Here is a 27,840-nt window from a genome sequence, read left to right as displayed (position 1 = left end):
ATTGATATTTCCATAGATTAACATATAAACATATGATTGATGATCATATAAACATGACGATTTGCAAGAAAATATGAAGTTTATACCTGAAATGTTATTACTAGCATTAACAATCATACTGTTGCAATTAAACATCATATTCGCACAACAATATGAGAATTCAAATCATATCAAGACGGCAACTTTTTATAGTGAACAATTTGTGTTGGAACCAGGAAAGGTTACGGTAACAGATTTATTCGATATTGAGTTTCCAAGAGGACACATCGGAATCAAGAATTTTCAAGCCGAGTTAGTTGATGAACATCGGAATTCTTTGCCATTATATGAAGCTTACCTGCACCATTATTTTGTTTTAAGATATTTTGAAAATGTCACCATGTCACGTCAAGCTAATCAAAGTCAGCCCATATACGGTAAGTATTTTAGAAGAAACGATGGAGTATGCCAGGGTAGTGTTAATTCATATTCCTGGGGGCTTGGAGTTGATGCACGAAAAACTAGCTTAGAACTACCAGATCCATTTAGAATAGAAGTAGGTACGCACCCTGAGAATGTCCCAAAGGAGTATAATGAAGAGAAATGGTTATTCAATATCATGGTTATTGACACACGTGGTACAGAAGACAAAAAAGGTTGCACTGAATGCAGATGTGACCATTATAATGTCAAAAGTGAAGACTTTATAAGCAAAACCGGTATTGATGGGAAACTAATGTCTAGTGATTATAAAGGAGGAATTTTTTGTTGTGAAAAGACTTCTCAATGCAAATTACAAAAAGGATATAATAACAGACAAGAGAGAAAAGCTTCCCTTAAATATACAGTAACATGGGTTGATTGGGATCAATACCAAGTACCTATTAAGTTTTACATACTTGATGTTACTGATCAAGTGACATATAATGGCTCCGAACCAATTCATAATTGTATGGTAAGTGACAAGTATATTTCATTTCAATTGAATGCTAAAATGCATGATTCATGTATTTCACATGGTGACATAATTTATCATAGGTAATTAGATTATGCAAAAAATATTTTTTATGAAATGAAGTGAGTATTAATCTCTTTTTTAGTTATATAGTAAATGATCGATAAAAACTTTTTAATTTGTTGCAGGTAGAGTATTCTATCACTCCGCAAAATACTGATATTGGACATTATCATATTAAAAGGACAAAGATCCCAATGAAAAAGGGTGGTAATCTAATCTACTCTACAGCTCACGTGCATCCAGGAATCGTTAATGCAACTTTATATGTGGAGGTAATTATCAATTTTTCATATATAGTCTTTACAACTACGTATAAATTATTTTGTTAGCTGACCATTCTATATTTGTTTATTAAGTAATATTATTTCTTAATTTTTCATCTTCTTAAGAAGTAAAATATTTTAAAATATCTTTGTCCTTATTTTTTTGCTTTTCTTCAGAATGGAAAGGTATTATGTGCGGTTAAACCAACATACGGCACAGGAGAAGAGCCAGGAAATGAAAAAGGCTATGTTGTTGGAATGTCTGGTTGTTATCCAAAACCAGGCTCTATCAAGATTCAGGATGGCGAAATATTAACTGTTGAGTTCATACATGAAAACAAATATAATACTGGACTTATGGGACATTTCTACGTGTATTTGGCAGAAGAATTACCATAGTTGTCAGAGCTGAATCGGTGATCAAACCGGTCAGGTTATTGGTCATTGAATTACTGGTTTAACCGGTGGATCACTGGTAGAACCGGTTAATTCGGTATAATTAAATAATTATATAAATTTTAATTATTTTTTCTGTATTATAAGTACTTTTATTTTGTTTTTATAAAAATAATTATCATTTTTAAATTTTAATACTTTATTAATTAGTTTATATTTATTGTATTATTATATTATTATAGGTGAAAACTCACATACAATTGTTTTCATGTGAAGTTGATATTTAAAAACAGTTAGATCAAGTTTGACTAAATATCATCTAACGATTTTCAACTATCAACTTCATATAAAGACAACTGCATGTGAGTCTTTACCTGTTATTATATACTATAAGTATTTATTGAAAAAATAATATTAATAGATATCATATAATCATGAAAAGAAAAAATAAATTGTGATTAATAAATTTTTTTGTTTATCTTTTTAATTTATATATATTTAATAAAATTTATAGTTAAATAAAATATAATTGATTTAAAAATGAGTGACTTTAAAATTAAAATAAATTGAATATAAGTAAAATAAAAGATTGCTACATGTACTATAATTTGTATATATATTGGTAGCAAGCATTGCCAGCTTGGTGGTAAGAGTGTCCTTGCTGCAACTTTGGGTTAATCGGTTCAAAACCCAGGCTCGCGTACGCAAATCCCAGATCACGCGTACGCGTGAGCCACGGGTACGCGTGGGCATGAAAAAGTTATTACTCGCGTATGCAAGCTCCTTGCTCGCGTACGTGAGAACCCCAACCCAAAAGGATTGGTCACGTCGCGAGCAGCTAAACGCGTACGCAATTGCCAGGTCACCCGTACGCGTGAGCGTACGTTTTTTCAAAAATTTGCATAAGTTTGAAAAGCTGCAGAATTCCAACTTTTTAACCCCAACTTCCGATGCACATAACTTCTTCGTTTAAAATAATTTTTCTTCCGTTTTTCGAACGGCGTAAACTTCACGGACCCAATTTTTATATAAAACCAATTTGAAATGATTAGAGGGTCCGGAAGCCGAGTTATGTCTCACCAAAGTTTGGCCAAAAGCTAACTTTTTTTTACACAAACCTCAAAACCTCCACGCTCCAACTCAACTCATCATGCTTGTAATCATCAATACAACATATCTTCATCAATATCACAACAATCTTCACAATCATACCATTTCTCAACTTATCAACATCATACCTCAACCTTTCAATACATCAATAGGATATCATTTCACCTATTCAACACATACATGCATACAGATAGCATCCTCAATTCATCATTCATAGTTCATCCAACAAGCACCAAATTCATATCACAGTTCTTACCGAGGTTACTAAGCATTTAAGTATACTCATACGTTCCAGCCAAATCTATGGTCATCTAGCCTAAGTTTTCGCAGAACATTATATATTAAATACGTGAAACCTAAATCATACTTTGGCCAATTTTCACAGATTGTCCAAGGCAAAATCACCAAAACCAACATAGCCCCTCAAGCCCAAATCACCAAAGCGCAAGCACTCAACTTCCACCAAGTTCTAAGGCTTACAATTCAGCGTTCTTTGCATGCATAGGAGGGATAAGTGAGCTGAAGCTCACTTAAATGAGTGGATTGGTTGGGCCCATAGGCCCGGTTTGACCGATTTGGTCCGTTCGGCCCAATTTTGGGCCGAATTCTTTGAAATTAGTGTCAAATTTCTTATTTTACTTAGCTCTATCTTATTTTACTATAAAATTTATATTTCTAATTTTTTTATTTAAAATTAATTTATTGATTAATTATTCGCTAATTTTTCGGGGTTTACAACTTGAATTAGAAAGGGGCTATTAGCCTATTAGTTTTCAGTGAGTGAGGAAATGATATCTTCAATTTTAATTTGATTTCTGTAATTACTTTTAGTTGGTCCAAAGCAATTTGGCACATGAGTAATACGATGAACTTTTTAGTGTAGGAGATGGTATTAAAGCTGTTATGCATTGCTAATTAATTGTTATAGTAGTATTTGTAAACTTCATTGTAATAATTTCTTCGCTTTATTCCTCCTTTTAAGTTTAGAGGATTTCTCTTCTTTGACGTATTATCTTATAATTTTATATAAATTCTTTTTTGCTGTTCTTTCTAAAGTGACTTTATTTTTTTCAATTGATTTTAATTTAATGTATTTAATTTACTCGCATTCTCTTCTTTCTTGGTTTTTTGTATTGGTGTTTATGAATGCAATTCATTTTCTGTTAAAGTCTTGTTTAATACTAAACATTCTTAGGCAACACCTTTTAAGATGAAGTTTAGGAACATATGCATTAATTCATGTAATAATGGACTATACTTTAGCTACATCTGAATATGGTTAAAGTATTATAAATCAACCATTTTTTTTGTTTCTATTATTATTTTTCATTTTGGGGGGCCATTTCTCATTGTCATGCCTTACCTTTTTCAACCAAACACAATTAATGGGAATGAAGAAAAAAAAGTGTATAGGACTGACTAATTTAGCTAAAAATCTACTCATAGTAGCAGACCAGAACCAATAGGATTAAATCCTTTGCATTGTGGGGTTAAAATTCATAGCCAAACTAGAATTATCGACATGAATTCCATATTAGCGAGTAAGAATTACTCTAACTGCTTGTGGATGACTTTAAAGGCTTTTCTCTACCTTCAAAACACACTCAATCATACATATAAGAACTTGTGTGTGAGTATGCGTAAGAATAGATATCATGGTATATTAGGATTGTGTATTAATTTGGTTATTGCTGTGAGTAAATAATTGTAAGTTACATACGTAGGATATATAAATTTGGTAATTAGGATTCAATCCAAATAATATTATTACAGGACAAATTAGCAATTTTTTTCCCAAAACGACGTGGACAGAATGAGAATATGCTTTTGTAAAACACATTGAAGAAAAGAAGACTAATAAAGTTTGAACCTATACATGATTGTTATTCTTTGTTTTAAGTAATATGGTTTTCTCTTATTTGTCTTATGTTCTTACAAGTATGAAGAGAAGAAGTCTAATAAAAAAGTATCAAAGTCCTAAAAAATCCCTCAAAGATGCTGAAAATGCTAGATTAGTGTCATCCCCTAATGTAAGAGAAAATGCTCATATCTCAATTTTCAATTTTATCCAATTCTTAAAGTGTCATCCCCTAATATCATTTTCTCTTATTTTTTTATATTATTGTAGGTATTAAAAGTAGAAGGCTTGTACAATTCGAAGAGGAAGAAGATGAACATGTTGAACCAAATATTGTATATGCTAGAAAAAATGTTCATCCCTTAAATGATGAAAATGGTAACTATCTTCTCTTTTAGCATACTCGATCTATTGTAGTTATTGCCTCTTTCATTAAGTTTCTAATTCTTTTACTTTGAAGTAATATTGGCTCGAGAAAAAAAATATCTTCCAAGTCATTCTAGGTCAACATCCTTTAAAGGCACGAGTCAACAAGAGCATATAGCTCAAAGTTCATCTATTCAAAATGAAGTTCATAGTCATAGCCTATCAGATGTTGATTTTCTTAATGATGAAGAGGTAAATGTGGTTGCTATTTCTAGAAAAAGGTGGAACACCACATGGTCTGTTATTGTTGTAGATATATTATTTTTTCTTAATTTGTACATACTTAGAATATTACAATGCCAACTAAAGTAATTCACTTCTCTTTTATTTTCTCTTTAAATGAGCAAGAAGTTAAAAAGAATATGCATCTTAGGGTAAAGGATGTATTTTTCTTTTATCATAGTAAGAAATAAGTTCTTACAGAATGGAATGGAAGTAGTCAGCCAATTGGAGAATTTGATGGTCTCTTGGTGTTTTAGGGCTCATTCCAAGTAATTTTAATAATTTTCCCATAATATACAAAACTTGGCATTAAGTTGGGATTTTTTTAATATACATCTTATGGATTATGACTATGTAAAACTTGTAGAATTCAACTTTTGAAATACATTGTTGCCATTTTGTAAAATTTGTGGGATTGGGTTTGGATTTGTTTGAAATACAATGCCATTTTTGGAGAATTCAACTTTTGATAATGTAGATAAATTATTATTTTGTTGATAGATATATAAATTATTATTTATAATAGAAATATTTTTTGTAATAATTAATAAAAGAAAGCTTTGATGTTGGGGAGATTATGACAGTTTAAAACAGTCACTAAATACAGGAAAAAAGTTGTCACAAGAATTAGTAATTTAGTGATGGTTTCAAATGAAAACCTGTCATTAAAAAGTTGTCCTAGAAATTTATAACTTAGTGACGGTTTTAAATCGTCGCTAAAAATTTCATGACGGCTTACAATAGCCACGCAATATATGAAAAAAAACTGTCATAGGATTTAGTATTTAATAATAGTTTCAAAACGTCGCGAAATACAACATAAAAAACACTTTAACAAGTGTTACAACTTATTGACGATTTTATACTTCAAAAATCGTCACAAAATTAGCAACACTTTTTACCAACGGTGGTCCAAAACTATCACTGTCAACCGCCGATGCTAAAATCTATGATGCTTTTTTTAACCATAGTGAAAATATTTATTGACGGCAAGCATTAAAAAAGTTGCAAAAATTCTATTTTGATATATAATTATTCTTTGATTGAATTGCTTGTTTGACAATAGTGATGTTTTTTTCTCGTTTATGAACTGGTAGGAACAATCATAATTCCATATAAATAAATAAAAATTTAAGTACAATAATAATTTCTAACTCTTTACTAGGAAAAATCTTAACATATGTCAAAAATATTTGGGAACCAAAATAAAAAACCAAAAACAACTAGAACCTACTTTAATTATCATTCATTAATTATTGCAATAATTTATAAAAACAAAATAAAATAAGTTTTGACTTTTTTTTGTGTTCCTAACATTACATCGAACATATACATTGTCCGAAGAAAGAAAACAAAAAATACATTTTTAAAGGTCCCCACTCTACATACAATTGTTTTTTTCCCGTGTGATTTAACCTCTTCCCAAATCAACTCATCTTCATGTGCTACATGTAGTGCACTATCTCTTATCATAGTGGTATATATGCAAAATTTTAAAATATAAAAGTAAATATAACAAAAAAAGAAAAAAAATAATATATTAAAATAAATTGTATCTCTTTTCTCTTTCTAAATAATACTCCCTTTTATCTATTTAGAAAATATATATTCTCTTTTTCTCAAGGATTAAAATAACATCCACTTCAATTTATTTTTCTAAAAATACCTATTAATAACCATTATAATTATATATGTAAGTTGTAATAGTTATCTGGTTTATTTAAATAACAATAATATTATATAATTTAAAATATATATATATATATTTGTTATTAGTGTAATAAATTTTATTTGTTTTAATATTTTATCACATAACATAAAATATTTTAAGTCATTATAAAAATATTAATTTAAAGCTTTTATATATTCATGATTATTAATAAAATATTAAAAATAAATAAATTTATTACGTTAGTCATGAAATATATATAAAAAATTGAATTAAATTTTTTTGTAATGAGTTAAATATTTAATAGCATGTAATAAAATATTAAAAGCAAATAAAAATTTATTACAATAATAATAATAATAATAATAATATATTTTATATTATTATCTAAATTAATCAAATAGTTTTCACTTATAATAAAAGTTAAAATAGGAAATAATTAAGTAAGTAAAATTAGGCAATAGTTAAGTTAAAATATGTATATTTTAGTGCGAAAAATTTACACATCAAAATCCTAGACAATCAAGTCTTTTTTTAACTAAGTTCAACTAAGTCAAATTCATATACGAGCGTTTATGTTTTCGTTCTCGTTGTTCTTCGTCCTCATCCTCCTCCTCCTCCCCCTTCATTATCATTATCACAATCATGATCATCATCATCACCATCTCCTCCTTTACCACCACCTCCTCCGATCCTCCTCTTTCTTTATTATCATCACTATTGTCGTCATCATCTTCTGCTTCTTAGTTCAATATCACACAATTAGTTTAATAATAACAAAAGTGATATAGAAATTTTAGGTTAATGACACAAAAAATCTATTAAAAAAAAGTTTAGACTTTTTAATCAGTAAAAGTAAAACGTGCTTTTTTTAGATGCCCCATTAGAGAAAATCGTACTTCATAAAGCTCCAAAAAAAATAAATAAAAATTTTATTAAAGTTATTTGTAACTTAAGAAAATTTATTTTATCATAAATAAAAAATTTTGAATTTCACATTATGGTTTTGCTGAACTATTGCCGTATAAAAGCAATACTCTAAATACTGAGCTAAGTAGGTCATTTTTAAAAAAAAAAATAGAAAGAAAATAAAAAGAGGGTATCCATCTATCAGATTAATAGATTATAAAAGGAATATTAAATATATGCAATACCAAGATAATATCGTATTTAATTTACTAAATAATTTTTATACTTTATTAAGTCTTTTAATTTTCAAATTTTGTGTTAGTTTGAACTATAACATAAATTCATGTGGATTTATTTTTGGCCAAAATATCAAAAGAGTCGCATAAGAAGAGGATAAGGTTTAAAAACAAATTTGACAAAATCTAAAAAAATATCTTATTATCTAAATAATTTTGCAACTAAGATGAATTCATAGTTGAGTTGGAATTAAGTTGTTTCTTAATGTATACCAAAAAAAATAAAAAATATTGTTACATTAATTGGGAACTAATAACAAACAAGGTTTTTTAACAAATGGCACACATAGTTAGAAAGCTCACCAAAAATAGGGATCTAGCATTGAGAATTCAACAAAATTGGCATTAGATTCTACTATAAAAGCAGTAGACATACAAAAATTTCATATCAATACAAATTCAACTTCTACTATTTTTTCAAATATCAAAAATTGAATCTCCAACAAGGTACTTGTCTTTTTGACATGTTATGTGAATTTCAATTTCATATATCTTATTCAAGTTTCACATGGTTTAATATTTTATTTGTCTTCCTTAACATGTTTTTCTAATTTATAAACATATGATTGATATTTCCATAGTTTAACATATAAACATATGATTGATGATCATATAAATATGACGATTTACAGGAAAACATGAAGTTTATACCTGAAGTGTTATTACTATCATTAACAATTATACTGTTGCAATCAAGCATCATATTCGCACGACAATATGAGAATTCAAATCATATCAAGACGGCTACTTTTTATAGTGAGCAATTTGTATTGGAACCAGGAAATGTTACGATAACAGATTTATTCGATATTGAGTTTCCAAGAGGACACATCGGAATCAAGAATTTTCAAGCCGAGTTAGTTGATGAACGTCGGAATTCTTTGCCATTATATGAAGCTTACCTACACCATTATTTTGTTTTAAGATATTTTGAAAATGTCACCATGTCACGTCAAGCTAATCAAAGTCAGCCCATATACGGTAAGTATTTTAGAAGAAACGATGGAGTATGCCAGGGTAGTGTTAATTCATATTCCTGGGGGCTTGGAGTTGATGCACGAAAAACTAGCTTAGAACTACCAGATCCATTTAGAATAGAAGTAGGTACGCACCCTGAGAATGTCCCAAAGGAGTATAATGAAGAGAAATGGTTATTCAATATCATGGTTATTGACACACGTGGTACAGAAGACAAAAAAGGTTGCACCGAATGCAGATGTGACCATTATAATGTCAAAAGTGAAGACTTTGTAAGCAAAACCGGTATTGATGGGAAACCAATGTCTGGTGATTATAAAGGAGGAATTTTTTGTTGTGAAAAGACTTCTCAATGCAAATTACAAAAAGGATATAATAACAGACAAGAGAGAAAAGTTTTCCTTAAATATACAGTAACATGGGTTGATTGGGATCAATACCAAGTACCTATTAAGTTTTACATACTTGATGTTACTGATCAAGTGACATATAATGGCTCCGAACCAATTCATAATTGTATGGTAAGTGACAAGTATATTTCATTTCAATTGAATGCTAAAATGCATGATTCATGTATTTCACATGGTGACATAATTTATCATAGGTAATTAGATTAGCCAAAAAATATTTTTTATGAAATGAAGTGAGTATTAATCTCTTTTTTAGTTATATAGTAAATGATCGATAAAAACTTTTTAATTTGTTGCAGGTAGAGTATTCTATCACTCCGCAAAATACTGATATTGGACATTATCATAATAAAAGGACAAAGATCCCAATGAAAAAGGGTGGTAATCTAATCTACTCTACAGCTCACGTACATCCAGGAATCGTTAATGCGACTTTATATGGGGAGGTAATTATCAATTTTTCATATATAGTCTTTACAACTACGTATAAATTATTTTGTTAGCTGACCATTCCATATTTGTTTATTAAGTAATATTATTTCTTAATTTTTCATCTTCTTAAGAAGTAAAATATTTTAAAATATCTTTGTCCTTATTTTTTTTTTCTTTAGAATGAAAAGGTATTATGTGCGGTTCAACCAACATACGGCACAGGAGAAGAGCCAGGAAATGAAAAAGGCTATGTTGTTGGAATGTCTGGTTGTTATCCAAAACCAGGCTCTATCAAGATTCAGGATGGCGAAATATTAACTGTTGAGTTCATACATGAAAACAAATATAATACTGGACTTATGGGACATTTCTACATGTATTTGGCAGAAGAATTATCATAGTTGTCAGAACCGAACCGGTGATCGAACCGATCAGGTTACTGTGTTATTGGTTTAACCGGTGAGTCACTGGTTGAACCGGTTAACCCGGTATAATTAAATAATTGTATAAATTTTAATTATTTTTTCTTTATTATAAGTACTTTTATTTTGTTTTTATAAAAATAATTATCATTTTTAAATTTTAATACTTTATTAATTAGTTTATATTTATTTTATTATTATATTATTATAGGTGAAAACTCACATACAGTTATTTTCATGTGAAGTTGATATTTAAAAATAATTAGATGATTTGACAAGTTTGACTAAATATCATCTAACGATTTTCAACTATCAACTTCATATGAAGACAACTGCATGTGAGTCTTTACCTATTATTATATACTATAAGTATTTATTGAAAAAATAATATTAATAGATATCATATAATCATGAAAAGAAAAAATAAATTGTGATTAATAATTTTTTTGTTTATCTTTTAAATTTATAGTTAAATAAAATATAATTGTTTTAAAAATGAGTGACTTTAAAATTAAAATAAATTGAATATAAGTAAAATAAAAGATTTTTATATGTATTATAATTTGTATATATATTGGTAACAAGCATTGCCAGCTTGGTGGTAAGAGTGTCCTTGCTGCAACTTTGGGTGGAGTTGTAGAACCGTGGTGCGTCGTAGATTTGCCTTCAACTGGATTGAGCGGTTCGGTTTGGTCCAATTTGACCGGTTTTGACCGGTTCATTTTTGGTTTGACCGATTCGTCACGGTTTTTTACTTTAAACAGTCCTAATCTTGAATCGGATCGGTATTGGATCTGGTTTACCAGTTTTTCAATTGAACCGGCTGATTCTGTCCGATTTTAATCCATTATCTCTGTCACCATATTAATGAATAGAGAACTTAAAATAAGGTTCACAAATCAAGTGTAACTATATGGTCAATTTAGTGTTGTGACAACAAACAACTCTATTGACTTTTTTTATCCTTTTGATTTCGTTGATTTTTGTAAGATAACATTTTTAGATAAATTTATAATTATTGTATACTATATATAATAAATTGGATAAATTATCCTTTTAAATTATTTGACTATCAATATTACTAAATTGTCCTATTTTGAATTTTGTTTTAAAAATATCTTTATATAAATCGATATAACTTAAAATGATTTACTATGAAATCATAATAAATCATTTCAAAATAAATTGCTTTACTCTAATAGTATGTTACCTAGTAAATCGGTATTACAGATCATAAAATATTAAAAGGCATGAACCATTATTTTTATATATTCAAGGATATCTAGGGTCTTACACCCATTACTTCTCATTTATTTATTTATTTCACTGTTGAATAAGCAATCAAAAGAGCAACTATATGGTAGACAACTATATTGGTTTTCATAATACGAAAGTTTTAGGCGAATTTATGATGTAAATATTATAAAAATTTCATAAGAAATAATGAAATATTTAAAGACAAGAACCCTCATATTTAATTTTGGTAATACTAAAAAAAGTCAGAACTTACCTTATTTAGCATTCATTAATTGTTATAAATAACAATTAATGAATGCTAAATAAGGTAAGTTCTGGCTCTTTTTGGTTAATTCTTTTTTGTTACCAAACATGTAACGACCCAATTCCCAGTAAGTCATGATCATACTAGAAATCAAGTGTCACCAACTTATTCACCTAAAAATTTTACTATTTATTATTAAGCCTGTAATCGGGTTAGCATACTATCGAGTTTTTGGAAAGACTTTTACTTTATAAAAAGATTTGCGAGGACAACTAATTAAACGTACCAAGTCATAATAGGGAATCAAATAAAACATACACAAGGCCAACATCATATATCAACATATCATATAGCATAGATCATACATACATATAAAGGTACTACCATATATCGCATGAGTTAGCGTACAATTCTTCATATCTTGCTATTATATACATAGTTAACGCTCCGGGCCCTGGTCCATATAGGAAGCCCCTAAGCTGGCACCCGAAACTAGCCTAACCAATATTTACAGCTCCTAATCTCTCGGTGGATCTATCCAAAAGTGAGAGACTAATTCAAAATATCTAGGCTATACTGTAGGCGCCACCCAAAATACGTTACCAACTATTACTGTCTCTGATCGATCCATGCAGCCAAAAGACGAGTTCTCTATCACCTTCGCATCCTTTGCTGGGTCCTCGTATATATATATATATATATATAAAATCTTAACTAGAGTTCCTGTTTCCATTTGAAGGGGGAAGAGCAGGGGTAAGAACTGGAGAGTTCTTAGTAGGGTCGGTGGTTAATTAAGTTCGATTTAATACTATACCCAGTCAGTAGCAACAACCGAATCATGCATCAAACACAATAACTAAAGAATATAAAGAGAAAACAAACACAACACATACACAATCACGGAAAACATAATTCATAGAAGATATGCTCAATCAATCATGATGCATGTCTATCCCTAGTGCAGGTAATGAGCTCATCTGTCGGTTTCGACTTGCTCCCGACGTAACTTAGCAACCTTTGTCTGAGTTTGGTTTCCAGTGTCATAACTTCTGTAAGCAACCTCTGTCTTACAGGTGCGACTCTCTTGAGCCGATGTATGCAAACATAACCTCTGTAAGCAACCTTTGTCTTACAGGTGAGGCTCTCTCTGGCCAATGTATGTATTGATAACTTCTGTAAGCAACCTCTATCTTACAGGTGCGACCATCCCCTGGATTCGCCGGTGTATCTCTGGAAAGCAAATCTCGGTGGACTCACCACCATATCTCTACTCGTTCCCAGCAGGTAGACAATCATCTCAAGTCATTATTTCTTTCTTTTCTTTTCTGTTCTCTGCTCTCCTGTGGCAGAAATTCCTTTAACTAATATAATCCTTTCTTGTCTTTTCTCATCATTCTTTTAATTCCTTACTTTTAACATCAAAAACTATCTTCACACTATTTTCTCATCTTTTCCTAAATGTTTTATGAAGAGGGGATCATGAGATCCTTAGCTTAGATTTGTCTTTCTAAAGCTTTTAGAAAAAACCTGCTTGTTTACCACTCTCGGTTTTATTTTTCATAATATATACAATAATATTTTTATAAAATAATATCTTGATAAATAATAATTTGTAATAATAATTTACTCTAATATAAATGAGTAATTTTAAACTAATATTTAAAATAATATTTATAATACTCTTAAAACTTATTTTATAAAACCTTATTTTTCAAAATTTTATTAATTACTTTCTAAATCACGAATTCGTTAATATTTTATAAAATTATATTTAAACCTTCACTTTGTTTCATATTTATATAAATAACCCTGAACTTTTATAAAATACTCGTATACCCCTAAACTTTATTTATTTCCCAAAATACTCGAAAAACTTATATAATTATATTATTAAACTCAATCTTTTTCTTCTAAATAAAATTTTAAATAAATTCTTAAGACTTAAAACAAAATTTCGGCGGTATTTTCCCTAAAACCCGGACTTTGCCACCCTTCTCGGGTTCCATCCAAAGCATTTTTCACACTCTTTTCAAACTATTTTCAAATAGATCAAACCAGAAAAATTTCAACATTTTCAAATTATCCTATCGTAATCCAGAAATCAAATTCATCAGAATAACTCAGTTCCGGACTGCACTAAAACCCTCCGAACCTCAAACTTATCACAAAGATCAATATATTACAAAATTCAATATAAATTCAATCAACAAGTAATCACGACATCAATTCACTTGTCCAATATCAATTTAATCGGTGAGAATTTACCAAAATCCTAACTTTGTACGAATTCAAAATACTCGAAGCTCCGGAGAAGCCTTCTGATCGAGCCGTCGAAGAAGAAAATGTCCAGAATTGTCTGTGCCTCCTAGAACTCCAGTTGGCCGAACTCAAGGGCTAGGGGAGCTACGTCACCGTTGACTTCCACCGGACAAAAGCAATGTCAACATGTAGAGGAAGAGGATACGAATATTTTTACCAGATTAGATTTTTTATTAGGATTACGGATTAAGTGAAATCAAAGAAAGAAAATGGTGGAGGGTTACGATTTCTTTGATGAAAGCTCTCGGTCACTTTACCCTTTCTTCATGCAATATGTTCAGCAAATGAAAGATTAAGGGAAGTATTTTTGATATTAGTGGAAGGGTGAGTTGTCAATTGAAGGATTATGTGTCAATGTCATATCACTAGGTGGTTTTGGATTGAAATCTCTCTTTTCTTTCTTTCTCCAGTTCGGTCACATTGAATTAAAAGAAAGGCATGTTAATAATTAATGGGATAACATTGCTTAATGTGATTCACGTTTCTATTCCTTCTTTTCTTTCTTCTTTCGGTCATTAATAATAATAATAATAATAATAATAATAATAATAATAATAAGTTAAATATGTATAAGTTACTAACATAAATGACATTAGTAACTTAAGAATTAAAAGATATTTAACGAAGCATTAGCAATTCTAAGTTCATCAAAAAATACCAATAATTAATTTTATCGGTAAAAATTGGACTTGCTAATAGTATTAATATTATTATCTAGGCTCCATTATAATTAGAGCAAGTAAAATAAATAAATAAAATAATAATAAAATTATATTACCATTTATTTTATTTCGGGGTTCGAAGTCGACTCATCAAAATAAAACTAATCACTTTAAAATATTATTTTAAGAAAATCTCGTATTAGTGCAAAAATTAGAGTTATTACAAAATATTTCTATTTAACTTTATACATCTTACTCATAAAAGTTAAAGTACATTGTAGTAATATAGCTCTATTTCAATATATTTGATGGATTTTTATAACAAACTAATATGCAATCATATACATACATCACAATTATGCCTTATATAAATTTCATTGTGTTTGACATTTCTGCTACATTTGTGACCATACAAACATTTTTAATATTGTACTAACATAGAGCAGACAAATCAACATTAGTGGTGTTCAATCATTTTAAAAAGTTTTCCGGTCCAAGTATTTTCATCCATTATCTGTGTTTCATGTTCAATGCATTTGCTATAAGTAGTTTGGCCGTAGTGATGATTCAATTTTTTTACAGATCGGCACTACTTGAATAAGAAAGGGGCTATTAGCCTATTACTTTTCGGTGAGCGAGGAAATAATATCTTCAATTTTAATTTGATTTCTGTAATTACTTTTCGTTGGTCCAAAGCAATTTGGCACATGAGTAGTACGATGAACTTTTTAGTTCAGGAGATGGTATTAAACCTGTTACGCATTGCTAATTAATTGTTATAGTAGTATTTGTAATCTTCATGTTAATATTTCTTTGCTTTATTCACCCTTTTAAGTTTAGAGGATTTCTCTTCTTTGATGTATTATCTTGTAATTTTATATAAATTTTTTTTGTTCTTCTTTCTAAAGTGACTTTATTTTTTTCAATTGATTTTAATTTAATGTATTTAATTTACTCGCATTCTCTTCTTTCTTGGTTTTTTGTATTGGTGTTTATGAATGCAATTCATTTTCTGTTAAAGTCCTGTTTAATACTAAACATTCTTAGGCAACATCTTTTAGGATGAAGTTTAGGAACATATGCATTAATTCATGTAATAACGAACTATACTTTAGCTACATCTGTAAAATCTGGTTAATTAATGACTAATTAATCTATAAATGAAAATTTATTCTAGAAGGCCAAAAATGTGATTTTTATTGCTTAATATGATAGAGGAGATTGAAACAAAAATTTAGATACCAATTTTATAGAAATCGGTCCAAGATTGGACCGAACGGGCCAAACCGGGCCAACAGGACCTATATTGGGCCCTTGCCCCAATCAAACTAAACCTAAAACCCTAAAAACAGCACTCTCTCTTCTCTCTAGACACTCAAACACGCTGAAATGAGGCAAGAATGGGAGAAGAACACTCTTCCAAAGTTCTATCTCTCACTTGATCTTCAAACTACCATAACTTTTGATCCGGAGCTCCGATTGCCGCACCGTTTGCATCCACGCGTTCACCGCGATAGGCTCTACAAAATCCTTTACTTTATTCTTGAGGTAAGCCACGATTTTGGTTCAGTTACTCAGCCCTTAATTTCGAATTTTTGGGTGAAAAGTGTTGAGATTTTGGACTCTTCGATATTATAGGGTCCAACTAGCTTGAAGGAGAAGATTAATCTTGTCTTCTTGATCCTTGGGTGTGGTAAGATTCTCAACCCTAGTGGATTTGTTGGTTTATGATGTTTGGGTATTGAGTTGTTGTATTTGGATATGATAATTGTGGCTTAGGTAGTGTGTATGTGAATATTGAAGCCTGATTGGGATTTTGGAAAGCTTGAAAAAGAGCTTTGGTGTAATAAAAATCTGTTCTTGGAGGTATTAGAACCTTGAGAGCTTGTGGAAAAGTGATTTGGAAGTGCTCCGGGTTGAGCGGGGAAATCGGCTAAGGTATGGTCTCGGTTTTCTGTATCTAAAATGTAATGTGGTGTGAAAACTTAGGCTAGAGGCCCTAAGATAGGAATTGAATTGTTGATGTTGTTGAATGGTTGAGATATATTGTATGGTCATATATGTGATTATAAATATTGATGTTTTGGTGGTATGATGCATGAGAAATATGCATGTTTGATATATGCTTGATGATTGATTGAGGTTGAATCGTGGGTGAAACCATGTTGATGGTGAGGGTGATATTGATTATATGTAATGATGGTTGATTGAAAATGGTGTTGGAAATTGGGATGAGAAAGAGTATATGACATAAAAATGTGTTTGAAATTGAGTTGTTTGGGTGAGATGGGTTAAAATGATGGGATGGTGTTTTGGTGATTTTGATAAACATGTTAATGCATGAGTTGAGGAGGCTTGAAGTTAATTTTGGTATGTTTAGATTGATTTTAAAAAGGGTTGAAATTGGTTTGTTTTGAAAAATTACACTTTGTGGTTTTGTATGAAAATGTGGTTTTTGGGCATACTTTGACGGAGCATAACTTGGACTCCGGATCTCCGATTTGTGCCAAACTTGAATAAAAATAAAATTGGATCCGGGATGTTTATGCCATTTGAAGAAAACGGCCGAAAAATAATTTGAAACGAATAAGTTATGCCAGTCGGAAGATTGGGGTTTGAAACTATAAATTCTGCAGCTTTTAACTTAGTAATTTTTTTTTTGCTGAAAGCACGCCCACGCGTATGCGTGGCCGACGCGCACGCGTCGTTTTCAAATGTTCACTACCCATGCGTGCGCGTGGCCTACGCGTACGCGTCGATGGGCTAATTTAATTGCCCAGCCAAATTTACCGAGAGTTGTGCGGGAATTGTGCTGGTTTTGGTCGTGGGGCACAAAACGCACCCACGCGTACACGTGGTGGACACGTAGGCGGCACTTTACTTTTTCCCCATCCACGCGTACGCGTGGGCGACGCATACGCGTCCCTATGGTTGTTTGGCTTTCCACGCTTGCGCGTGGGCGATACAGAGGCTCTCCACGCTTGCGCGTGCACGTGACCTTGTTTTCACCCCAAGATTGATTTTTGAGTTTTTAAGGCCAAATTTCATACTTCTAAGCCTTTGATCTCACCCCTTATGTCTTAAATTATTATGATATGCCTAGTTATGGGAAAAGAGCTAGGGGATGTGGTAACTTGTAAATGAAGAAAGGGGAGAATTAATGATCAATAATGATCAAAGATGATTTATGAGATACGAAGGATGGCGGTGGAAGTGCCTTATGTGCCACGAGCCGAAGGGCTGTATTTGTACTAAAGTGGCTAGTTATGGATTGAATTATGAGCCAGATGACTGAGTTATTGCCGTATTACGGTGGAGCCAATATTGAATTATGGTTGGATATGATTGCATATATGCTTATTGAATGAAATGTGAATGTTGCACTTCCACTTTCTGAGATACAAGTTTCTCTGGGTGAAAGCAATAGCTAGCTACCACGTGCTCCAGGTGGAGACTCGATACTCTGCTGACCGTATGTCGTAAGTGTGGCCGGACATTGTGAAAGTTCCGGATGAGATCGCCCCTGTGAATATACACCATTGAGGGTGTTGGATGTGAATTATGATTATGTTGAGTATAACTCGAGTTGGGGATGCACAATAGAGGGACAGTCCAATGGTTAGCTCCTAGGACTTTTTGGGTTGGCTTTATAACCAACAGATGAGACTCATTAGCCATTAGGATAGGCATACATCATATGCATATTATGTGAATTATGTTTGGAAGGGCCTAATTGACTGCATATTACCTGCTAATTGTCTAAATGCTGTATCTGTTTCCTATTTGTATATCTCCTTATCTGATATAATTGTGTTTGCCATATTATGTTACTGCTGGTGGATGGGAGATCTGCAGGAATTGGAAAGGGGAATGTTAGTTAGACTGAAGATCTTTAGTCAGTTGCCAATTATGGTTTAGTCTGTTTATAAGCTTTGATTTATCTGGTGGAAGTTCTAGGATTGCCTTCAGCTTTCTCAGGACATTACATGTTAGATATGTGGGTACTGTTACCATACTGAGAACCTCCAGTTTTCACCCATGCGAATTTTGTGGTTTTCAGATGCAGGTCGTGAGGCTTCTCGCTGATGCATGCTGGAGACTTTTGGATTAGCGAAGATCCTTGGTTCTCGGAACTTTATTTTTGGTTTTATGTTTCCTCTTAGATACTTTTATCTCCACTAATAATACATACTGTGTTGACTCCTCTTAGAGGTTATTTTGGAGAGCAGGTTTTGTAATTCACCCTTTGGGTTCCTTGCTTTATATATTTATGTATATACTCCTATGCTCGGATCGATTATCTTCGCAACCGGATCTTGAGTTTTGATATTCATGTTTTTGGTACTCCTTTGTATATATATAATCTCGCGTTAGCTTATTCCTCTATCGGTTTCGTTATGTTGTGGATCGGAGTGTTGCGCTTTTCAATTTAACGATTTTGTTTTACCCCTTTTTCTTCAAAAGCTCCTAGTTATAATCATTTTTCACACTACTATACGTACTAAATTTTATTTTAGAGGTCGTAAGACCTTGCCATCTCTGTTTTTATGACTTAAGCATAAGACTCCGTATGGTAGGGTGTTACAACATCTAAATATGGTTAAGGAATTATAAATCAAGCATTTTCTTTTTGTTTCTATTATTATTTTTCATTTTGGGATTGGAGGCCATTTCTCATTGTCATGCCTTACCTTTTTCAACCGAACACAATTAATGGGAATGAAAAAATAAAGTTTATAGGACTGACTAGTTCAGCTAAAAATCTACACATAACAATAGACCAGAACCAATAGGATTAAATCCTCTGCATTGTGGGGTTAAAATTCATAGCCAAATTAGAATTACCGACATGAATTCCATATTAGTGAGTAAGAATTACTCTAACTGCTCGTGGATGACTTTGGAGGCTTTTCTCTACCTTCAAAACACATTCAATCATACATATAAGAACTTGTGCATGAGTATGCGTAAGAATAGATATCATGGTATATTAGGATTGTGTATTAATTTGGTTATTGCTGTGAGTAAATAATTGTAAGTTATATATGTAGGATATATAAATTTGGTAATTAGGATTCAATCCAAACAATATTGTTACAGGACAAATTAGCAATTTTTTTCCCCAAAACGACGTGGACAGAATGAGAATATGCTTGTGTAAAACTCATTGAAGAAAAGAAGACTAATAAAGTGTGAATTTATACATGATTGTTATTCTTTGTTTTAAGTAATATGGTTTTCTCTTATTTCTTTTATATTTTTACAGGTATGAAGAGAAGAAGGCTAATAAAGAAGTATCAAAGTCCTAAAAAATCCCTCAATGATGCTGAAAATGCTAGATTAGTTTCATCCCCTAATGTAAGAGAAAATTCTCATATCTCAGTTTTCAATTTTATCCAATTCTTAAAGTGTCATCCCCTAATATTATTTTCTCTTATTTTTTTAATGTTATTGTAGGTATTAAAATTAGAAGGCTTGTACAATTCGAAGAGGAAGAAGATGAACATGTTGAACCAAATGTTGTATATGCTAGAGAAAATGTTCATCCCTTAAATGATGAAAATGGTAACTCTCTCCTCTTTTAGCATACTAGATCTATTGTAGTTATTGCCTCTTTCATTAAGTTTCTAATCCTTTTACTTTGAAGTTATCTTGGTTCGAGAAAAAAAAACATCTTGCAAGTCATTCTAGGTCAACATCTTCTAAAAGCACGAGTCAACAAGAGCATATAGCTCAAAGTTCATCTATTCAAAATGAAGTTCATAGTCATAGCCTATCAGATGTTGATTTTTTTAATGATGAAGAGGTGGATGTGGTTGCTATTTCTAGAAAGAAGTGGAACACCACATGATCTGTTATTATTGTAGGTATATTATTTTTTCTTAATTTGTACATACTTAAAATATTACAATGCCAACTAAAGTGATTCACTTCTCTTTTATTTTCTCTTTAGATGAGCAAGAAGTTAAAAAGAATATGCATCTTAGGGTAAAGGATGTATTTTTCCTTTATCATAGTAAGAAACGAGTTCTTACAGAATGGAATGGAAGTGGTCAGCCAATTAGAGAATCTGGTGGACTCTTGGGAGGTGTTTTGGGGCTCATTGCAAGTAATTTCAATAATTTTCCCATAATATACAAAACTTGGCATTAAGTTGGGATTTTTTGAATATACATCTTATGAATTATGACTATATAACACTTGTAGAATTCAACTTTTGAAATACATTGTTGCCATTTTGTAAAATTTGTGGGATTGAGTTTGGATTTGTTTGAAATACAATGCCATTTTTGGAGAATTCAACTTTTGATAATAGAGATAAAATATTATTTTGTTGATAGACATATAAATTATTATATATAATAGAAATTTTTTTTTGTAATAATTAATAAAAGAAAGATTTGATGTTGGAGAGATTATGATAGTTTAAAACAGTCACTAAATACAGGAAAAAAGTTGTCACAAGAATTAGTAATTTAGTGATGGTTTCAAATCGAAAAACTGTCACAAAAAAGCTGTACTAGAAACTAATAACTTAGTGACAGTTTTAAGTTGTCGCTAAAAATTTCATGACGGCTTACAATAGTCATGCAATATAAGAAAAAAATTGTCATAGGATTTAGTATTTTAATAACAGTTTCAAAACGTCGCGAAATGCAACATAAAAAATACTTTAACAAGTGTTACAACTTATTGACGATTTTATACTTCAAAAATCGTCACAAAATTAGCAACACTTTTTACCAACGGTGGTCCAAAACTATTACTGTCAACCGTCGATGCTGAAATATATGATGCTTTTTTTAACCATAGTGAAAATATTTATTGACGGTTAAAACTGTCACCAAGCATTAAAAAAGGTCGCAAAAATGTTGTTTTGATATATAATTATTCTTTGATTGAACTGCTTGTTTAACAATAGTGATGTTTTTTCTAGTTTATGAACTGGTAGGAACAATCATAATTTCATATAAATAAATAAAAATTTAATTACAATAATAATTTCTATCTCTTTTCTAGGAAAAATCTTAACATATGTCGAAAATATTTGGGAACCAAAATAAAAAAACCAAAAATAGCCAAAACTTACTTTAATTATCATTCATTAATTGTTATAATAATTAATAAATACAAAATAAAACAAGTTCTGACTTTTTTATCTTCCTAATATTACATCGAACATATACATTGCCGGAAGAAAAGAAAACAAAAAATACATTTTTTAAAAGTCCCCACTGTACATACAATTGTTTTTTTCCCGTGTGATTTAACTTCTTCCCAAATCAACTCGTCTTCATATGCTACATGTAGTGCAATGTTCTGAAAACCGGTTCGAACCGGCCGGTCGAACCGGTCGAACCGTGAACCGGTAGCTGTAGCGGTTCGGATAATAAGAAAAATCGCAGGATTTGAAAATCGGACTTGAACCGACGAACCGGGATCCGGCCGGTTTTTAACATTGCCTCAATACGCTGCCGTTTTGTGCTGAGGGAACCCTAATTCCCTTAGAGGAGTTTTCTCCTTCGCAGCCTCCACTTCCTCGTTCCTCCATCTTCTCAGTTCTCAACTCCAGCCTCCCACAGAACAGAACACCACCCAGTTACCCACGACTCCAGGAGGCCCTCAACGCACTCACCGCCGTCGCACTCACCTCAACACACTCACCTCCGTCGCGCCTTCAGCACGGTGACGCCGTCACCAGCGTCGCGCCGTCAGCTCCCTGGCGCCGTTGGGTCTGTCGCGCCTTCCGATACCTCGCGCAGTCAGCACCTTCCCGCCGTCAGCTCCGCCGCGCGCTCAGCGCCGTCGCGCCCTCAGCCACTTCGCATGTCACCTCCGACGAGCTCTGCCTCTGAGAAAGCAGTAGAGAAGCGTTGAAGCGTTGTCCTTCGAGCTCTGAGAGAAAGCAACAGATTTCCTCATTTCCAGGTAATTTTTAATTTAGTTATGAACATGATTTTGTGATGCAATCCGATTCTGATGAAACTGTGCTCTGATGAACTGAACTCTGAGTCTCTACTCTCTGAAAACTGAAACTGTTATGAACTGATTTTGTAATTTCATTGATTCCGATGAACTGAACTCTGATGAACTGAACTCTGAGTATCTAATCTCTGAAGGTGTTATGAACTGATTTTGTGATTTCATTGATTCTGATGAACTGTGAACTATGAACTGTGATGAAAGTCATGAAACTGTGAACTCTGTGAACTGTGATGAAAGTCATAAAACTGTGATGAAATATGAACTGATTTTGTGATGCTTTTGTGAACAAAGAATTTTTTGAACCTGAGATGTACTTGTTCAGAGTGTTAAGACTTAAGAGTGCGGCATTCCACAACATGATGATCAAGTGTTACAGTTACAAAAATAATAAGAACAAGTTTTGAAATAATGCTTCTCATTTTCTCAGTGTACAACAGAGTGAGGACTAAGAGAAAATTAAAATTGTGGTTGGATCGACAAATTAAAGATAAGAATGGCTACATTATATTATGTTCAGTTCTTCAATTCATTGAGTCTTCTTTTTTAATTGTGTGCCAGTTGTTGTTGAGCATCTCCATTTATTTATTTGAACTTGTGACATTTCTTTTATAAGAAATTGTACCACTAGTTTTGAATTTTGTAAGAATAATTAATGTGCACTTGTGACATTTCTTTTATAAGAATTTTTTGAACCTCAGATGTTGTACTTGTTCAGTTGTTTGTATACTCTGATTTTGAAATTTGGATGTTGTTTGTTCATTTATTGTGAACTTGAGAGTTGAGATTATTGGGTTGGATTGCTGGTAATATTGAGTTGAGATTAGTGGAAATGAAGGTGATGAAATCAATGAGGCAAATCTGCAGCAAATTATGGAGGATTTTGATGATTGATGACAAACTTGGATCATTTTGATGCTGCTATGTTATGTTTGATTGGTTGTTTGTTGACTTTTGAACTTTGAATTTGTATTTGAATGAGATTATAACATTTGGTTTATGTAGGACTTTTAATTTGAATGATATTTTAAAGTTTAGATTAGACTATAATTATATTTTCATGTGCTTATTTATATTTTAATTATTATTTTATTATAAAACGGTTTTTACGGTTCAACCACGGTCAAATCGGTTGAACCTATGAACCAGTGAACCAGTGTCTAGAGCGGTTCGGTTTTCAGAACCTTGATGTAGTGCATTATCTCTTATCATAGTGGTATATAGGCAAAATTTTAAAATGTAAAAGTAAATATAACAAAAAGAAAGAAAAAAATAATATATTAAAATAAATTGATCACTTTTCTCTTTCTAAATAATAATCTCTTTTATCTATTTAGAAAATATATATTCTCTTTTTCTCAAGAATTAAAATAACATACACTTCAATTTATTTTGCTAAAAATACCTATTAATAACCATTATATATTCATGATTATTAATAAAATATTAAAAATAAATAAATTTATTACATTAGTCATGAAATATATATAAAAAATTGAATTCAATTTTTTTGTAATGAGTTAAATATTTAATAGCATGTAATAAGATATTAAAAGCAAATAAAAATTTAGTACAATAATAATAATAATAATAATAATAATAATAATAATAATAATAATAATAATAATAATAATAATAATAATAATAATAATAATAATAATAATAATAATAATATATTTTATATTATTATTTAAATTAATCAAATAGTTTTCACTTATAATAGGAGTTAAAATAGGTAATAATTAAGTAAGTAAAAATAGGCAATAGTTAAGTTAAAATATGTATATTTTAGTGCGAAAATTTTACACATCAAAATCTTAGACAATCAAGTATCTTTTTAACTAAGTTCAACCAAGTTAAATTTATATACGAGCGTTTATGTTATCGTTATCGTTTTCATTCTCGTTGTTCTTCATCCTCATCCTCCTTCTCCCCCTTCATTATCATTATTATCATCATCATCATCATCATCACCATTTCCTCCTTTACCACCACCTCTTCCGATCCTTCTCCTTCTTACTCTTCCTTCATTATCATCATTATCGTCATCATCATCATCTTCTTTTTTGTTCAATATCATACAATTAATTTAATAAAAACAAAAGTGATATATAAATTTTCAGTTAATGACACAAAAAATCTATTAAAAAAAAGTTTAGACTTTTTAATCAGTAAAAGTAAAACGTGCTTTTTTTAGATGCCCCATTAGAGGAAATCGTCTTCATAAAGCTCCAAAAAAATAAATAAAATTTTTATTGAAGTTATTTGTAACTTAAGAAATTTTATTTTATCATAAATAAAAAATTTTGAATTTCACATTATGGTATTGCTGAACTATTGCCGTATAAAAGCAATACTCTAAATACTGAGCTAAGTAGGTCATTTTTAAAAAAAATACAAAGAAAATAGAAAGTGGGTATTCATCTATCAGATTAATAGATTATAAAAGGAATATTAAATATACGCAATACCAAGATAGTATCGTATTTAATTTACTAAATAATTTTTATACTTTATTAAGTCTTTTAACTTTCAAATTTTGTGTTAGTTTGAACTATAACATAAATTCATGGGGATTTGTTTTTGGCCAAAATATCAAAAGAGTCGCATAAGAAGAGGATAAGGTTAAAAAACAAATTTGACAAAATCTAAAAAAATATCTTATTATCTAAACAATTTTGCAACTAAGATGAATTCATAGTTGAGTTGGAATTAAGTTGTTTCTTAATGTATACCAAAAAAATAAAAAATATTGTTACATTAATTGGAAACTAATAACAAACAAGGTTTTTTAACAAATGGCACACATAGTTAGAAAGCCCACCAAAAATAGGGATCTAGCATTGAGAATTCAACAAAATTGGCATTAGATTCTACTATAAAAGCAGTAGACATACAAAAATTTCATATCAATACAAATTCAACTTCCACTATTTTTTCAAATATCAAAAATTGAATCTCCAACAAGGTACTTGTCTTTTTGACATGTTATGTGAATTTCAATTTCATATATCTTATTCAAGTTCCACATGGTTTAATATTTTATTTGTCTTCCTTAACATGTTTTCCTAATTTATAAACATATGATTGATATTTCCATAGTTTAACATATAAACATATGATTGATGATCATATAAATATGACGATTTGCAGAAAAACATGAAGTTTATACCTGAAGTGTTATTACTATCATTAACAATTATACTGTTGCAATCAAGCATCATATTCGCACGACAATATGAGAATTCAAATCATATCAAGACGGCTACTTTTTATAGTGAGCAATTTGTATTGGAACCAGGAAAGGTTACGATAACAGATTTATTCGATATTGAGTTTCCAAGAGGACACATCGGAATCAAGAATTTTCAAGCCGAGTTAGTTGATGAACATCGGAATTCTTTGCCATTATATGAAGCTTACCTACACCATTATTTTGTTTTAAGATATTTTGAAAATGTCACCATGTCACGTCAAGCTAATCAAAGTCAGCCCATATACGGTAAGTATTTTAGAAGAAACGATGGAGTATGCCAGGGTAGTGTTAATTCATATTCCTGGGGGCTTGGAGTTGATGCACGAAAAACTAGCTTAGAACTACCAGATCCATTTAGAATAGAAGTAGGTACGCACCCTGAGAATGTCCCAAAGGAGTATAATGAAGAGAAATGGTTATTCAATATCATGGTTATTGACACACGTGGTACAGAAGACAAAAAAGGTTGCACCGAATGCAGATGTGACCATTATAATGTCAAAAGTGAAGACTTTGTAAGCAAAACCGGTATTGATGGGAAACCAATGTCTAGTGATTATAAAGGAGGAATTTTTTGTTGTGAAAAGACTTCTCAATGCAAATTACAAAAAGGATATAATAACAGACAAGAGAGAAAAGCTTCCCTTAAATATACAATAACATGGGTTGATTGGGATCAATACCAAGTACCTATTAAGTTTTACATACTTGATGTTACTGATCAAGTGACATATAATGGCTCCGAACCAATTCATAATTGTATGGTAAGTGACAAGTATATTTCATTTCAATTGAATGCTAAAATGCATGATTCATGTATTTCACATGGTGACATAATTTATCATAGGTAATTAGATTAGCCAAAAAATATTTTTTATGAAATGAAGTGAGTATTAATCTCTTTTTTAGTTATATAGTAAATGATTGATAAAAACTTTTTAATTTGTTGCAGGTAGAGTATTCTATCACTCCGCAAAATACTGATATTGGACATTATCATATTAAAAGGACAAAGATCCCAATGAAAAAGGGTGGTAATCTAATCTACTCTACAGCTCACGTGCATCCAGGAATCGTTAATGCAACTTTATATGGGGAGGTAATTATCAATTTTTCATATATAGTCTTTACAACTACGTATAAATTATTTTGTTAGCTGACCATTCTATATTTGTTTATTAAGTAATATTATTTCTTAATTTTTCATCTTCTTAAGAAGTAAAATATTTTAAAATATCTTTGTCCTTATTTTTTTGTTTTTCTTCAGAATGGAAAGGTATTATGTGCGGTTCAACCAACATACGGCACAGGAGAAGAGCCAGGAAATGAAAAAGGCTATGTTGTTGGAATGTCTGGTTGTTATCCAAAACCAGGCTCTATCAAGATTCAGGATGGCGAAATATTAACTGTTGAGTTCATACATGAAAACAAATATAATACTGGACTTATGGGACATTTTTATGTGTATTTGACAGAAGAATTACCATAGTTGTCAGAGCCGAATTGGTGATCAAACCGGTGAGTCACTGGTCGAACCGGTTAACCCGGTATAATTAAATAATTATATAAATTTTAATTATTTTTTCTTTATTATAAGTACTTTTATTTTGTATTTATAAAAATAATTATCATTTTTAAATTTTAATACTTTATTAATTAGTTTATATTTATTGTATTATTATATTATTATAGGAAAATACTCACATACAGTTATTTTCATGTGAAGTTGAT

General features: G+C 30.8%; 2 protein-coding genes and 1 pseudogene across 2 annotated transcripts; all 3 read left to right on the top strand.

The window, feature by feature from the left end:
• Positions 1–73: 73 nt before the first annotated feature.
• On the top strand, positions 74–6,381 carry LOC107626704 (uncharacterized). Its single transcript, XM_016329602.2, has 6 exons — positions 74–934; positions 1,123–1,269; positions 1,438–1,583; positions 2,283–2,302; positions 5,085–5,242; positions 6,370–6,381. Exons 1-6 carry the CDS (start codon positions 74–76, stop codon positions 6,379–6,381), a joined length of 1,344 nt encoding a protein of 447 aa, XP_016185088.2.
• A 2,042-nt stretch (positions 6,382–8,423) lies between these two features.
• LOC107611471 (uncharacterized) lies at positions 8,424–20,721 on the top strand (annotated as a pseudogene).
• A 4,930-nt stretch (positions 20,722–25,651) lies between these two features.
• LOC148572928 (uncharacterized) lies at positions 25,652–27,598 on the top strand. Its single transcript, XM_088505474.1, has 4 exons — positions 25,652–25,663; positions 26,007–26,873; positions 27,062–27,208; positions 27,377–27,598. The coding sequence occupies exons 1-4, from the start codon at positions 25,652–25,654 to the stop codon at positions 27,596–27,598; spliced, it is 1,248 nt and encodes a 415-aa protein (XP_088361600.1).
• The last annotated feature ends 242 nt before the right edge of the window (positions 27,599–27,840 follow it).

This window comes from Arachis ipaensis, chromosome B2 (assembly GCF_059453495.1).
Source record: "Arachis ipaensis isolate K30076 ecotype BB chromosome B2, ASM5945349v1, whole genome shotgun sequence".
NCBI lineage: Eukaryota > Viridiplantae > Streptophyta > Magnoliopsida > Fabales > Fabaceae > Arachis > Arachis ipaensis.
This window is presented reverse-complemented; position numbering and strand designations above follow the sequence as displayed.